Source organism: Nuphar pumila, chromosome 14 (assembly GCF_984573655.1).
Source record: "Nuphar pumila chromosome 14, dmNupPumi1.hap1.1, whole genome shotgun sequence".
In the NCBI taxonomy this organism is placed as follows: domain Eukaryota; kingdom Viridiplantae; phylum Streptophyta; class Magnoliopsida; order Nymphaeales; family Nymphaeaceae; genus Nuphar; species Nuphar pumila.
Genome location: NC_143262.1, coordinates 8,174,393 through 8,187,851, shown reverse-complemented (window position 1 = coordinate 8,187,851; position 13,459 = coordinate 8,174,393). Strand labels below are relative to the sequence as shown.

The window sequence follows — 13,459 nt, the reverse complement described above, 5'->3', positions numbered from 1 at the left end:
CGTTGAGTAAGTTAACTTTTGATATGACCTGTATTTTCGAGTTTTCATCTAACGATTTTGTGATTAAGGACAAGAAAACACAGAAAGTGGTAGCAACCGGGAGTAGAGTAGGCAATCTCTATGGCTTATATCAATTGTTGAATAAAGGAGTGTGTGTGTCGATGAGGCGTTCTTCTCTACGAGATTTAGACATACCAACTGGGATGTATGACACCAACGTCTTGGTTATCTTCACTCACGAGTAGTTTGCTTCAAATAATTTTATTTCAATAAAAATCGAAGCCGGTTAAAAATATTGTTTGCACTAGTTGCCAAATGGGAAAAATCTATTGTCTTCCTTTTTTACCTGTGGATGAACATTGGAATGAAACTTTTAGAAAAGTTCATTATGATGTATGGGGTTCTGCACTTGTCATGTCTTACCAAAAATTTAGATTTTATGTTGTATTTGTTGATGAATGCTCTTGATATACTTGAGTTTTTCCACTTAGGCATAAGTCTGATTTGTTTTCTAAATGTGTTGAATTATATAAATTGGTTTGAACCTAATTTAGAAAGGAGATAAAAAAATTTCAAACTGATGAAGGAGGAGAGTTTTATAGTAATCAGTTGCCTGAATATCTAAGTAATAATGGTATTCTTTGTTATAAAAGCTGCCCCAAGACGCCTGAGCAAAATAGCATGACTGAATGGCAATACCGGTCGATCACTGAATTAGGGCTTACTATTATGTTTCATGCTTAAATTCCTGTTCGCTTCTGGGTCAAAGCTCTTTTAACTACCACATAGCTCATAAACAAGTTGCCTACACCTAATTTATCGATGAAAACACCTTTTAAAATTCTGTTTAGTAAAAAACAAGAAGTTTTTTCCTTAAGAGTGTTTGGATGTAGGTATTTTCCACATCTCAGGGATTATAGCAACAAAAAATTTGATCCCAAAACCCTACAATGTGTTTTTCTATGATATAGTAATCAACACAAGGGCTACAGATGCATATTTCCCCTCACTGGGCATGTGTATACTTCTAGACATGTGGTGTTTGATGAAAGTGTCTTCTTGTATTCCAAAGCGGGTACACTTTTTTCTTCAAGTGAGCAATCAAAAGAATTGGTTAGTTTTCAAGAATGGGTTGTTCAGGGTTTATGTGAGTTATGTGAGAACTCTGAAGGATTTGAACATGAGCACACTTGTATGTTTAATGATGTTGAACCTTGTTCTAGTTCTGTTAGTGGAATCATTCATAATGAAGGGTTGGACAATGGTGACTCATATGACCTGGTCGACCAAGATGGTGGCTCTATTATGCTTACCATCCAATATAAAGAAATTTCTTTTGCACCTAATGGTTCTATCAGTTCTTATTCTATGATGACCCGCAAGAAAGTCAGGATTGTGAAACCCAATCACAAGTATTTTATAGCTCTCACTATTCCTCTAGAATCAAGGACCTTAAAAACTGTCTTAGCTCATAGAGGTTGGCTTAGGGCTATGAGAGAGGAGATGAAAACTTTATAGATTAATGACACTTGGGAACTTGCTCCCCAGACTTTCGACATGCATGCTACTTGTTGTCAATGGGTGTAAAAGACTAAGTTAAAGAGTGACGAAACTCCGAAAATATTAAAAGCTAGGCCTGTGGTAAAAGGCTTTGAGTAAATTTTGGGTATTGACGTTATGGAGACATTTTCTCCCGTCATTAAACCAGCCACTATTCAAATTATTCTTACTCTTGCTCTTGTCTATCACCGAGATATTCATCAGTTAGATCTTAAGAATGCCTTTCTACATGGGTTCCTAAATGAGACAATCTTCCTTATGCAACCTCTTGGATTTCAAGATTCCCAAAAATCGGGTTTCGTATGTAAGTTAAAAAGGGCCCTCAGGCACCCCGTGCTTGTTATGACCGTTTTGGTACGTTTCTCTTGTCTCTTGGATTTTTCTCCAGTGTTGCTGATCTATCACTATTCGTTTGCTGTGATAGTCAGAAGACGATTGTATTACTTCTGTATGTTGATAACATTTTTCTCACTGAAAGTGATCCTAAGTTCCTAACTCAGTTCATTAACCAAGTCACTCAGAATTTTACCATGAAAGATCTTTGATTTCTTTATTTTTTCTTGGAACTGAGGTTTAATGATTTCCTGAAAGTCTCTTTTTTATTCAAAGGTGATATGCTTATGAACTGCTTGATCGAGCTCAACTGCTTGGCGTTAAACCTGTCGCCACTTTGATGGCCTTATCTGTGCAAACTTCCCAAAGGAGATTTATCGTATTCTGATGCTACTTTTTACTGAAGCCTTGTGGGAGGCTTATATCACTTTGCACCAGATATTTCTTAGAGTGTTAATCATGTGAGCCAATTTATGTAGAGTCCTATCAATTCTCATTTTTAGATGGTCAAATGGATTCTTTGCTATGTTCATAATACCATAGGTTATGGGATTCGTCTATTGTCCAGGTTGTTCCTTGATCTCTATGGGTTCTCTGATGTTGATTGGGTTGGTTGTCTACATACCAGGCATTCTACCTCTGTCTTATGTACATTCTTGGGCACCAACTATGTTTCGTGGAGTGCTAAGAAAAAATCTATTGTAGCTAGGTCTAGCTCTAAAGCTGAGTATTGATCCATGGCCTCGACAACTGTTGAGATAGTCTGGTTGACATTTATTCTACGTGACCTGGGAGTCTACCTTCGTCATCCTCCTATATTGTTTTGTGATAATATGTTTGCATTACACACCACCACTAAATCAATTTTTTACTCTCGTATGAAGCATATTGAGATAGATTGCCACTTTATTCGAGAAAAAATGGCATTGGGTACTCTCATCATGAAGTTTATGACATCCTCCTAGCAACTTGCTGACATTTTCACCAAAGCTCTGTCTTGTGTTCAGTTTTTTGAATCTCAAGATCAAACTGGGTCTCAGTTTCTCCCGCGCATAGTTTGAGGGGCCTGATGATAATAAGGCAATTAATATGATCCTGATCCACTCCAAGGAACCAGATCAAGAGAACATCCGAAGAGTTCTAGATCAAGATCAAGATGGAGTCTCACACTCAAGAGAGGGAGTTTCATATTTAAGAGAAATCCTATATTTGAGAATAACCACATGGTTGAAGGGAGTTTCACAAGAGTCCATATTAAAGAAGAAATCAAATAAGAAAGAAAGATGGGGTGATGCCAATCTTGAAGACCCAATGGGTTTCATCCAATCCTAATGTTCAATGTATCTGAACTTATGGTTAGGAGTTAGAAACCATATTGATGTAAAACTCCTAACCTATTATATTTGGCTATTTATAGTGGAAGGCTACATCTAACGTTCCTATTGAGTGGAGTTATTGGCCCATGCACATAAGTGACGACTTCATCAAACTTCGTTGAACTTTGTGTATTTTGTGTGTGCTGGCTTTCGTTTAATCTAAACCTAAGATCTGATAAAATTTGATCTATATTAGAGTTTTCAACAAAATTTTTCTTTTCAAAAATTAAATTCATGTTTTAAACTGTACCAACAGGACTCCTCTGTTTGGTACAAACAGTTTGTGCAAGTCAGCATATGATGGGATGTTGCAAGTTCGAACCCCACTGGTATGGGTGATTGAATAACTGCATGGTTGTATAGCCACAAGTAGGGCTTGTCTACTGGAAAGGAGGGGAAGCCTTAATCCCCAAGCTTGAAAAGAAAAAAATTCTTAACTATTTCATAAAGAAAAAGAGTTCCTTTGTTGATGTTTTAAAAAAGTCTCATCTATATCTTTTGAAATTTTATTGAAAAAGGACATTTGTTATGCAGCAAAGTGCTGACAACCACCTATCTCAACATTTCTCGAGATGCAGACCATGCCCATCTAGAGAAATGCCAAGATGGGTGGCTGTGTGGGAAATGCATGAAGCAACGCCACTGCATTTTAATGGGTGTCTGTATGGGCAATGCATGATGCAGCGCCACTGCATTTTTATGTGAATAATAACACAATTGAAAAAGACACATGCATGCACGTGCAATAAGTGCATCACTGCACCCACTTATGGGCATCAATCAATTATTTTAATCATCTTCTTGATTGATAGCAAGTAATTAATCATATTTTCATCCACTTTCTTTGAACGGCTCGTCAGTCTGTTTATGCTTATGACTTTGGAGATTTGTGATCAATATAGAAAGTCAGACGTCGAGGCATTGACAAGTAGAAGAAAAAAAAACATTGTTTATATGGTAGAGATGCGAGGGGATTAACTCTATGATTAAATTATTAATTGGTGGAGACACGAGGGGATTAACACCATGATTAAGTTATTAATCACCCTGTCTACCTCACAAATTAAGTGTGTCAATGGAACGGAACGGGTTTGGTTCAGACCCAGGTGGTACCAAACCCAAACTTGATTACTCGGGTCCAACCAGGCTCACCATAAGAGAAACCATACCCGGATCCTATAAAGATTACATGCATCAGACCAGAACCCATACCTGGTAAAAATAATATTTTTTAACTATTTTTACATTGAAAAATTACAGATCTTAGTCGGAACTCAGGTCAGGCCTAGGTCTGGCATGAAATCTCACAAACTATACCCGGATCCTTAAATTAATCGAACCCTCCGACCTGGATTTTATTCAAACCTTCTTACTTATCACCAAACCCTAACTTATAGGTACAGGTCAGGATCGGGTCCGAGTCAAACCCGCGCCCCCCAACCCCACCCCCACCCCCACCAAAACACCACCATTAATTAAAGACAACTAGGGCCACATGGTAGGGGTCGTTTGGCATGACCCATGGGGGTAGGCTCTAGGTTGACCCGTATAGCAAGGTGTACGGTTGGGAATAGAAAGGGTCCCAGAATCTTTCTAAGTATAGCAAAATTTCCTCCACCACAAAATGTCACCAAAGTGACTTGTCCCCACGTTCCACCGCCTCAATTCCACAAGCGGAAAGGAGTACGGTTCCTAGGGCCATTGGCTTATAGCTCCGGCCGGCTGCCCTTGGTATTGCCTGGTTCTCTTTTATCATATTGGCTCTAAGTCTAACCATGCTTTGTGAGTTGGTTGCCACTTTGGGGCTAGGTTCGACTCGTGCTCGGTTCTTAAAGAGCTCGTTCAAACTCGTAAAATAAGCTCCAAAAGACAGATATTAATAGTAGGTGTTCTACTTGAATTAGCTAAATAAGAACTAATCAATGTATTTTAAATATATTTTATATCACAAGGTTGGCGTTTAGTTTGCCAGTAATGGGTTTAGAGTTGAGGTTCCAATGCTTTTAGCTTTATACTAAAAATAATAAAATTTCATTGAGAACAAAATTATTGATTCAAGCTTTAAGACAATGTATTTTTTTAAATAAAGCAGCTTAAAATAAAAAAAAGTCTATTGTTCAAATTCTATTATTTGCAGCTTTGAAACAATGTAATTCCTTTTTTTTTAAAGGCAAGCCAACTTGTGCTCATCTTCTTTAGTTCGATCTGGTTGTGAGCTCGAGCTCAGCATGGTTAGGCTCACCACAAGGATGAGCTCAGCACCTCAAGCTCGGCTATTTGGGCTCCTTTACCAGCACTATTTTTCCATTATGACCAAAATAATATGTGGTCTTCTTTGGTGCATTTGAATCTCATTGAATTTTGGAACTGAAAATACTAATCTCATATATCAGAAATCAATGATTTTGAGGCATTTTTATGATCTTAGAGCTGAGAATTTGAAATCCTGGATCTATTGCATGCAGTTTGCCTGTGGGATCTCAGGGGCCACTAGAACGTCGAGTCCCAGAGTATGTCCTAAATCCTTGATTAGGCTGCCCTCAAGGGTAAGAACCATGGGAAAATTGAAATACGTTTACCAACCAAATACGTTTCTGGTATGAATTGAGATTTTCATAGGATTTTTTTTTGCTAGGAATAGGCTATTGGATCATCATAATCAGATGGAGAAATATAATTTTTTATGCTTGAATATTTTTAAAAATTCTAAGTCATTGATTTTCAACCCTTAAAAGATCCTTATTATACATCGAAATTGGATGATCCAAGAGTCTATTTCTATAAACCCAAGCGTCTGGATCATGGTACCGTGAAATTTTCAAAAAGAGTAAAAAAACTCTCAAAATCTTGGTTCATACATGGTAAACATATTTCAGTTACCATGTCCTTACATGGTTTGGCGATAATAACTTGGACAGCCACATGTCAATTGGTGTGAGGTTGATGTTGATTTCTATCCATCAATGAAAACCACACTCCAACACTGTTGGCTTGGCCAAGTAGAATTTGTATGGGGGATGGTGGTTTTATTGATTGATGCTTGGTTGACTAAGTAGACTATATTATGAAATCTCTTTCTCATTTTAAATTATTAAATGGGTTGAAGAAAAAGAAATTCAATGTTAACATTTATATATTGTGCATTATAACGACACTAGAGACACCAACGAACTTAAAGTATTTCTTTGCTAATTATCTATTGGATTGTCTCCAAGCATTTATCTATAATACCCTCATTCATTGAATGCACATTTTCTATCAGATTATCTATTTTGGATAACCATCATTAGCATTAGCTTACATTTTAATGGAGATTAGGCTTTCGATAATAGTATATTTTTTTAGCCATCTAATGTTGATTAGGCATTCCATAATAGAATCTTGAAGACAGATTTAGACAGTCAATGACTCCAAATTTGCTTCTATAAGAACAATAACTAAACAAAACTGGTTTTCTATGTAATATAATTAGGCAGAACAATTAACAATTAGATGATAGCCAACTGATAAGACAATGCCATTTAAAAGAACCGAAGGGGTTATCACGTAATCTAATTAAGCGAGCTCAATATGAGGTTATCATGTAAACTTAGTATATTCCTGTATTAATAAACAGCTCAAATATGTCAATTAAACCGATAATTAAGCAAGAACCATTGCACCGAATAATTGAGAAAGGCCCCCACTAGTTAAACGCAAGTAATGTTCTGTCGAAAAAGCAATGTTGTTTATGCTCATGTTTAGATTCATAGATTTACCCAATCTCAAGAATAACCACACAAGGAAACAAGACAACTAGGTGCTTCTTTGTGGGGATATGCCCATTATAACATAGCATATATGGCTGAAATGATGGTTGAAACATGCTCCATTTGAATCTTCTTGGCCATGAAAACTCATGTCAGAGAGGGAGAGAGAGATAGAGAGAGGTGGCACAGTGTCATTTGCAATGTTGTCAGCATCGGTATCGGGCGATACGGGCCGATACTCACCGAACCGATACTGACAACATTAGTCATTTGACAAAGGACAAGCCGAGCATGGGGTGAAGTTGTCCTCGTTTTCCAAAGTAAAAATAATTGAGAAAACCCATACAACTCACCTTTTCTCCCCCCACTCATATTCACCACCACTATTATGAGGCTGCAACTCACATGATTACCCAAGAATGTTTATATCTTTTCTCTCTTCTTCTTTCCATTTCCCATCCAAAAAGCCTCACAAAATAATGAATACTACCCCTTCCTCTTTCTCTATCTACAGTCTCTAGCGAGAGAGAGCACCATTGGTGATTTTTGAGAGAGTTTGGCGGGGGTTTTCCTCGCTTCGGCGAGGGTTTCTCGTCTTAAAAAAAAGCACACGAGAGAGAGAGAGAGAGAGCACCATAGTGTTTGTTGAGAGAGCTTGGTATATTTGAAGCTTACAGGGAGAGAGGGAGAACCTTAGTGTTTGTTTGAGAGATCTTGGTATATTTGAAACATAAGAGAGAACCATAGTGTTTGTTTGAGAGATCTTGGTATATTTGAAACATAAGAGAGAGAGAGAGAGAAAGAGAGAGAGAGAGAGAGAGAGAGAGAGAGAGAGAGAGAGAGAGAGAGAGAGAGAGAGAGAGAGAGAGTTTGTTGACAGAGCTTGGTAAATTTGACATTTGTGTAGCATACAAAACTACAATTCTAGTTTATTTTCTTCTTCTTGTTGCTTTTCTCTTCCTTGGTGGTGGTTGTTTTGTTGCATGGAGGTAGAGATGGGGGAGGCGAGATCGAGCCAGGGTGGCGAGACGGGGACGGTGTACAGGGAGTGCCTGAAGAACCACGCAGCCAGCCTCGGCAGCTACGCCACCGACGGGTGCGGCGAGTTCATGGAGGCCCCGGCGGACTCGCCCGACCCCCGCAGCCTCCGGTGCGCCGCCTGCGGTTGCCACCGGAATTTCCATCGGAAGGTGGTGGCCGCGAGCCGCGACGACGACCTGGACTTCCGGCGCCGCTGCTCGCTCTCGGAGACGCCGGAAGCCAGCCGGAAGCGGTTCCGGACCAAGTTCTCGGCGGAGCAGAAGGAGAGGATGACGGAGTTTGCCGAGAAGATCGGGTGGCGCATGCAGAAGGCCGAGGAGGCCTCCATCCAGGCCTTCTGCAGAGAGACCGGCATCGATAGGAGGGTCTTCAAGGTGTGGATGCACAACCACAAGGCCTCCTCCGCCAACGCCTCCTCTCTCACTCAGTAGGAAAAATCCTAGCCGTTCGATCGATATCCATCTCTCTCTCTCTCTCTCTCCATGATATATTTTCAACTGTTCTATTTCTTCTTCTTTTTTTCCTTCACTTGTTTTTTTGATTCCTGTTATTGAGAACTAATCTAAAATTTTGGGTCTTGACTTATGGATTCTTGTAAACAAATGTTGATACATGTTTTACATGTTGTAGAGAATAGTTACATGCATATTAATGTCCTAATAGGATTCTCCATGATTGGTTTTCTCTACTTTTGGTGATGATGAATTTGGTTTTTTTCTTTGCTCATACAAGTAGGAGAACATGTAGAGAATGAGGAACAATGAGAGGATTACATGATATATCGTCTTAATTGGATTCTTCATGACGTTTTTTTTTTCTCTCTTTTGATGATGATGAATTTGGTTTTGTTCACACAAGTGGGCATTTGATTAGTTGCTAAGCATTAGTAAGATGATGGTGTTTTTGAAGATTAATTGTTCTTGCTTATTCTTTGAACCAAATGCCGTATTTTATTTATTCTTCTTCCGAGTGTGAAAGTTGCTATGGTTGTATCTGTTCGGTGTGCGCATGGAAGAGAATCAGTGTTGCTGTTATTGAAGAAAAGTAGAAATCATAGGTTGGGATTAACCGCTTATTAGGAATAGAACCATCTAGTGGATTTTGGTTTAGTTAATGATTTATTTAAAATTACTGATGGGGTTATACATCTAGAAGCCAGTGGAAAGCAGAGTTTGTCTCTGGTCTAGTTCATCTCTCAAGTATTTCTTTACAACATTTTGTAACTGACACGATGTGATGCCGAGGCATGAGACCATTTAGTGTTGCAAAATAGAGCTTGGGAAATCTTTGGACAACGATGGAGCCGCGAGCTCAGCAGACTTGGCAGCTGGTCTGGTTTAGTGGTTTTCCTTACCAAACAAGTTGGTCCCTCATCAGTAGATCAGAGACCCGGACCAGGTCATACTGAGGTGTGAACTCGGAGCTACCTTTCGGTTGTAAGATGCCGTAGTCCACTTAGGCCTGCTATGCCTCTTCATCAAACGATGGTAAATCAGTTGATCAAGTCTGGTTGTTTAGTTGCAGTTTGGCGTGAGTTCCAGCATTGATTAGTGTTTGACCCGTTCTGGCCTTCATCTGCAACCTTGTCGCAGCTCTCTGATTTGTGGGCCCTGTTAATCGTCGTCGCCATGACTGACAAGCACTGTGAATTCTTTTAACCATGGTTCACTGTTGATAGAGACAGAGAGAGAGCAATGGTTGTCTTTAATTTAACCCCTTTGTTTACTGTGAGAGAAGAGCACTTACTGTTAGGGAGAGAGAGAGATGTTTAATTTAACCCCTTCGTTACTGTTAGAGGGAAGACCACAATGGCTGTATTTTAAGTTTAACGGTGTCTTACTGTTAGAGAGAGAGAGAGAGAGAGAGAGAGAGAGCAATTATGGTTGGTAACCATTGCTCAAAGGACACCATGTGAGGTAGCAGCTTTTGTCCGAAAAAAAGGATGACGTACCGTCGTCTTCGATAAAGACACGGCTTCAGAGAGCATACGTTCTCAAGTGGCATTTTCGTTAATTTCGCGCACCTTTTTGTCTCCTCTATCATGTCCCAACATGTCTGATGCAACAAAGTTATTATCTAACGTTCATAATTCACGCTTCCCTTCCCTCATATGTGACTTGCTGTGATGTCCAAGACCAGAACATACTACACAATGTGAACGACAGGCACTTGGCAGTCGTCCATCTCAATGATGGACGGCCCTCACCACGCAAAGGTGGTGAGTATCTATTTATCCACCATCTCAAGGTTTGGGACTAATCTTGCCATTATATTGCCCATTTCACCATTCGGAATATTATAGATTATAACCTGAGTTATCTCTTACTTTTGTTATAGTGGCTCCACAATTTCTAATATTATGGTAGAGCCGATGTACAACTCTCTCTCTCTCTCTCTCTCTCTCTCTCTCTATATATATATATATATATATATATATATATATATATATATATATATATAGTTGCACAATCCTTGGGTGTGCAGCTACAGTGGAATCACACTGACCATCCGTCGGGTGCCCGTGATAGCCAGCATGGAAAAACGCAAAAAAATGTATTTTTTTCACTAAAAAAAGAATTAACGGCACTTTTAAACACCGATAAAGGTCCCAGCAGAACTGCGACCTCTAGCGGCACTTCAAAAGCGCCACTAAATACCTTAAAGGATGTGCCCGATATTAACTAAAAGGTCTTTAGCGGCGCTTTTGAAGCGACACTAAATACCTTTTCTTCTGCCATTTGTGTTTTTGTGCAAGAAAAACACTGAGCGTCCATCACTCACATGATGGACGCTCAGTAAAATTCTGTTTTTAATTGTGCACCTATGGATTGCTCAGCTATATATACAAAAACTAAAGTGAACTTTGATTTTCATGAATTTTTTGTTATTTTTCTTAAATCTAACTATACAAATGTGATCTACATACATGATTTTTTATGGCTTTACCAACTCTTGAATAATCTGATTATGATGCATAAACAAGATCTTTTAAGGCTTTATAATCAATAGCTCATAATCTTCATAAATATTCAAGCATCCAAAAACTAGATTTTTTCATCAAAAATAAACAATTCAACAATTGATTCCTAGAAAATTCACCATGCTAAACAAATCTACATGGTTTGATTTACAAAAAAAAAGGGTTGACTTCACATAGTAGTTCACATATTCTAGTGACTATATGGTTAGATTGAAGAGAAAAAAAAAATCATGAAAATAGCGGTTCACATATTCTAGTAACTATACATTCTAAAAAAAACATATTCAGGGAAAGAAGATCGTCCAACCAAAGGAAGGTCCAAAATCTACATCTGATGATAATCTTTTTTTGAAAGGCCACAACTGATGATCAACAATGTTCCTTCTGTAATGATCAAGTTTTTTTATTGATCAAACTTTACATATTAGATTTTTATCATTCATTTAGTGTGCAACATGTTTTGGATTATGAATTTATGATTAGATGCATTTTTTAAAATATTAAAAATCAACGGCCCACAATACTTTGTATTGTAAAGTTTTAAATGCATTGCAAGCAGTTGGATTTTTCATGTTTTTGAAAAACATGACTTAATGTAAAGCATATTTCTTACTAAATAAATTATAAAAAACAAATATATGAGGCTTGATCGATGTGATGCTCAAGCATCAGAGAAGGGGAGCCGTTCCATCGTCATTGTTTATGAATTTTGAACCTTCCTTTGGTTGGATGGTCACCTTATATATATATATATATATATATATATATATATATATATATATATATATATATATATATATATATATATATATATATATATATATATATATATATATATATATATAAGAGCGGTTGTATAAGAGGTTTTGAATCAAGTGATTGTGACATGTAAGTAGGTTTTTTCAAAAGCTTTAAAAATCAAAGGCCTGCATTATACAAAATTTGTATGACCGTGAAATCATATTTTTACATTGAAAAAAATTCAAGCTCCAACCTTTAGAAAACAAGACTGGCTAAACTTATCAATGTAGTCAAACTGAATATATATATATATATATAAGAGCGGTTGTATAAGAGGTTTTGAATCAAGTGATTGTGACATGTAAGTAGGTTTTTTCAAAAGCTTTAAAAATCAAAGGCCTGCAATATACAAAATTTGTATGACCGTGAAATCATATTTTTACATTGAAAAAAATTCAAGCTCCAACCTTTAGAAAACAAGACTGGTTAAACTTATCAATGTAGTCAAACTGAATATATATATATATATATATATATATATATATATATATATATATATATATATATATATATATATATATATATATATATATATATATATATATATATATATATATATATATATATATATATATATATGTTAACTAGGAAGTTTGCCTATGCCTATAGTCTACCACTCTCCTCTTGTCTTGCTTGATAATTCAGTTATCCTTTTAGTACATATAGTGATCTAAACAGGGTCGGCTGGCCTCTTCTAGATTTGAAGCCACCGCCTAGGGCTTTCTATTATTAAGTTGCTTCAAAATTTTAGAGTCCACATTAAATGGACACATGGCACATGATGAGGGCCTCCAAAATTTAGAGTTCAAATAGGGTTAATAGGGTTATTTAGATAATTATTAAACTATAATTTATTAATTATCCAAAAACTGTAATTTAGGCAATTTTAATAAGTTAATTATCTAAACCTAATAATATTTTTTCTCAATTCTTAAAATTTCAAACCGTTGAAGTAATAGTAAATTTTTTACCTAATTCATCAAATTTTTATAATTAATTAAACTCGTTAAATATTCTAACCTAACTAAAATCGATAACCTAAATGACCTAAATTAAAGCATCCATCTTTCTCTCTATAAACAATCAATATCCCCAAATAATTATCCAAAATATGATTCAAGCATCTCTTTCTCAAAGATCAACGTCTCCAACTTGAATATTGCAGGTAAGTTTTTTTTTATTTTTCTATTTTATGTTCATTGATATTATTATATCATAATAATTACTAATTAGTATGTGTTTTTTTACATATTTTAAATTTTAATATATTTATCAGTTTATGTATACGGACCATAAGGTATCTTTTTTAAAATTTGATGCTTATGTTAAAAATAAATTTTTTTAATTTTATGTTCTCTATGTTCTGGTTTACTAGGTCTCTCACGCGTGTGGTGTGCCTAACAACTGTTGGATTCATTCTCAGGAAATTATTAGATCTATCAGGTTTTATTGTTTTTTTATTTACATTTGTATTTTCTATCTTGTTAAAATTATTAGCAGTCTAGGAAATTTGAATCTGGACATAAAAAATTGTTAATAATATCAAAATATAAATCACTTGAATAATGATACTATTACCCATAATAAGGAAAATTTAGAAAATGTTGAAATGAAAGAAA

The 13,459-nt window shown here is 36.5% G+C and overlaps 1 protein-coding gene across 1 annotated transcript; it reads left to right on the top strand.

Annotated features, from left to right (window-relative positions):
- The first annotated feature begins 7,917 nt into the window (after positions 1-7,917).
- On the top strand, positions 7,918-8,728 carry LOC149816257 (zinc-finger homeodomain protein 8-like). The gene has a single exon (XM_089987898.1). The coding sequence runs from the start codon at positions 8,002-8,004 to the stop codon at positions 8,488-8,490; it is 489 nt and encodes a 162-aa protein (XP_089844024.1). The 5' UTR covers positions 7,918-8,001; the 3' UTR covers positions 8,491-8,728.
- Positions 8,729-13,459: the final 4,731 nt, after the last annotated feature.

Coding starts and splice junctions, on each gene's coding strand:
- LOC149816257 (XM_089987898.1), top strand. CDS start 8,002: ATGGAGGTAGAGATGGGGGAGGCGAGATCGAGCCAGGGTGGCGAGACG.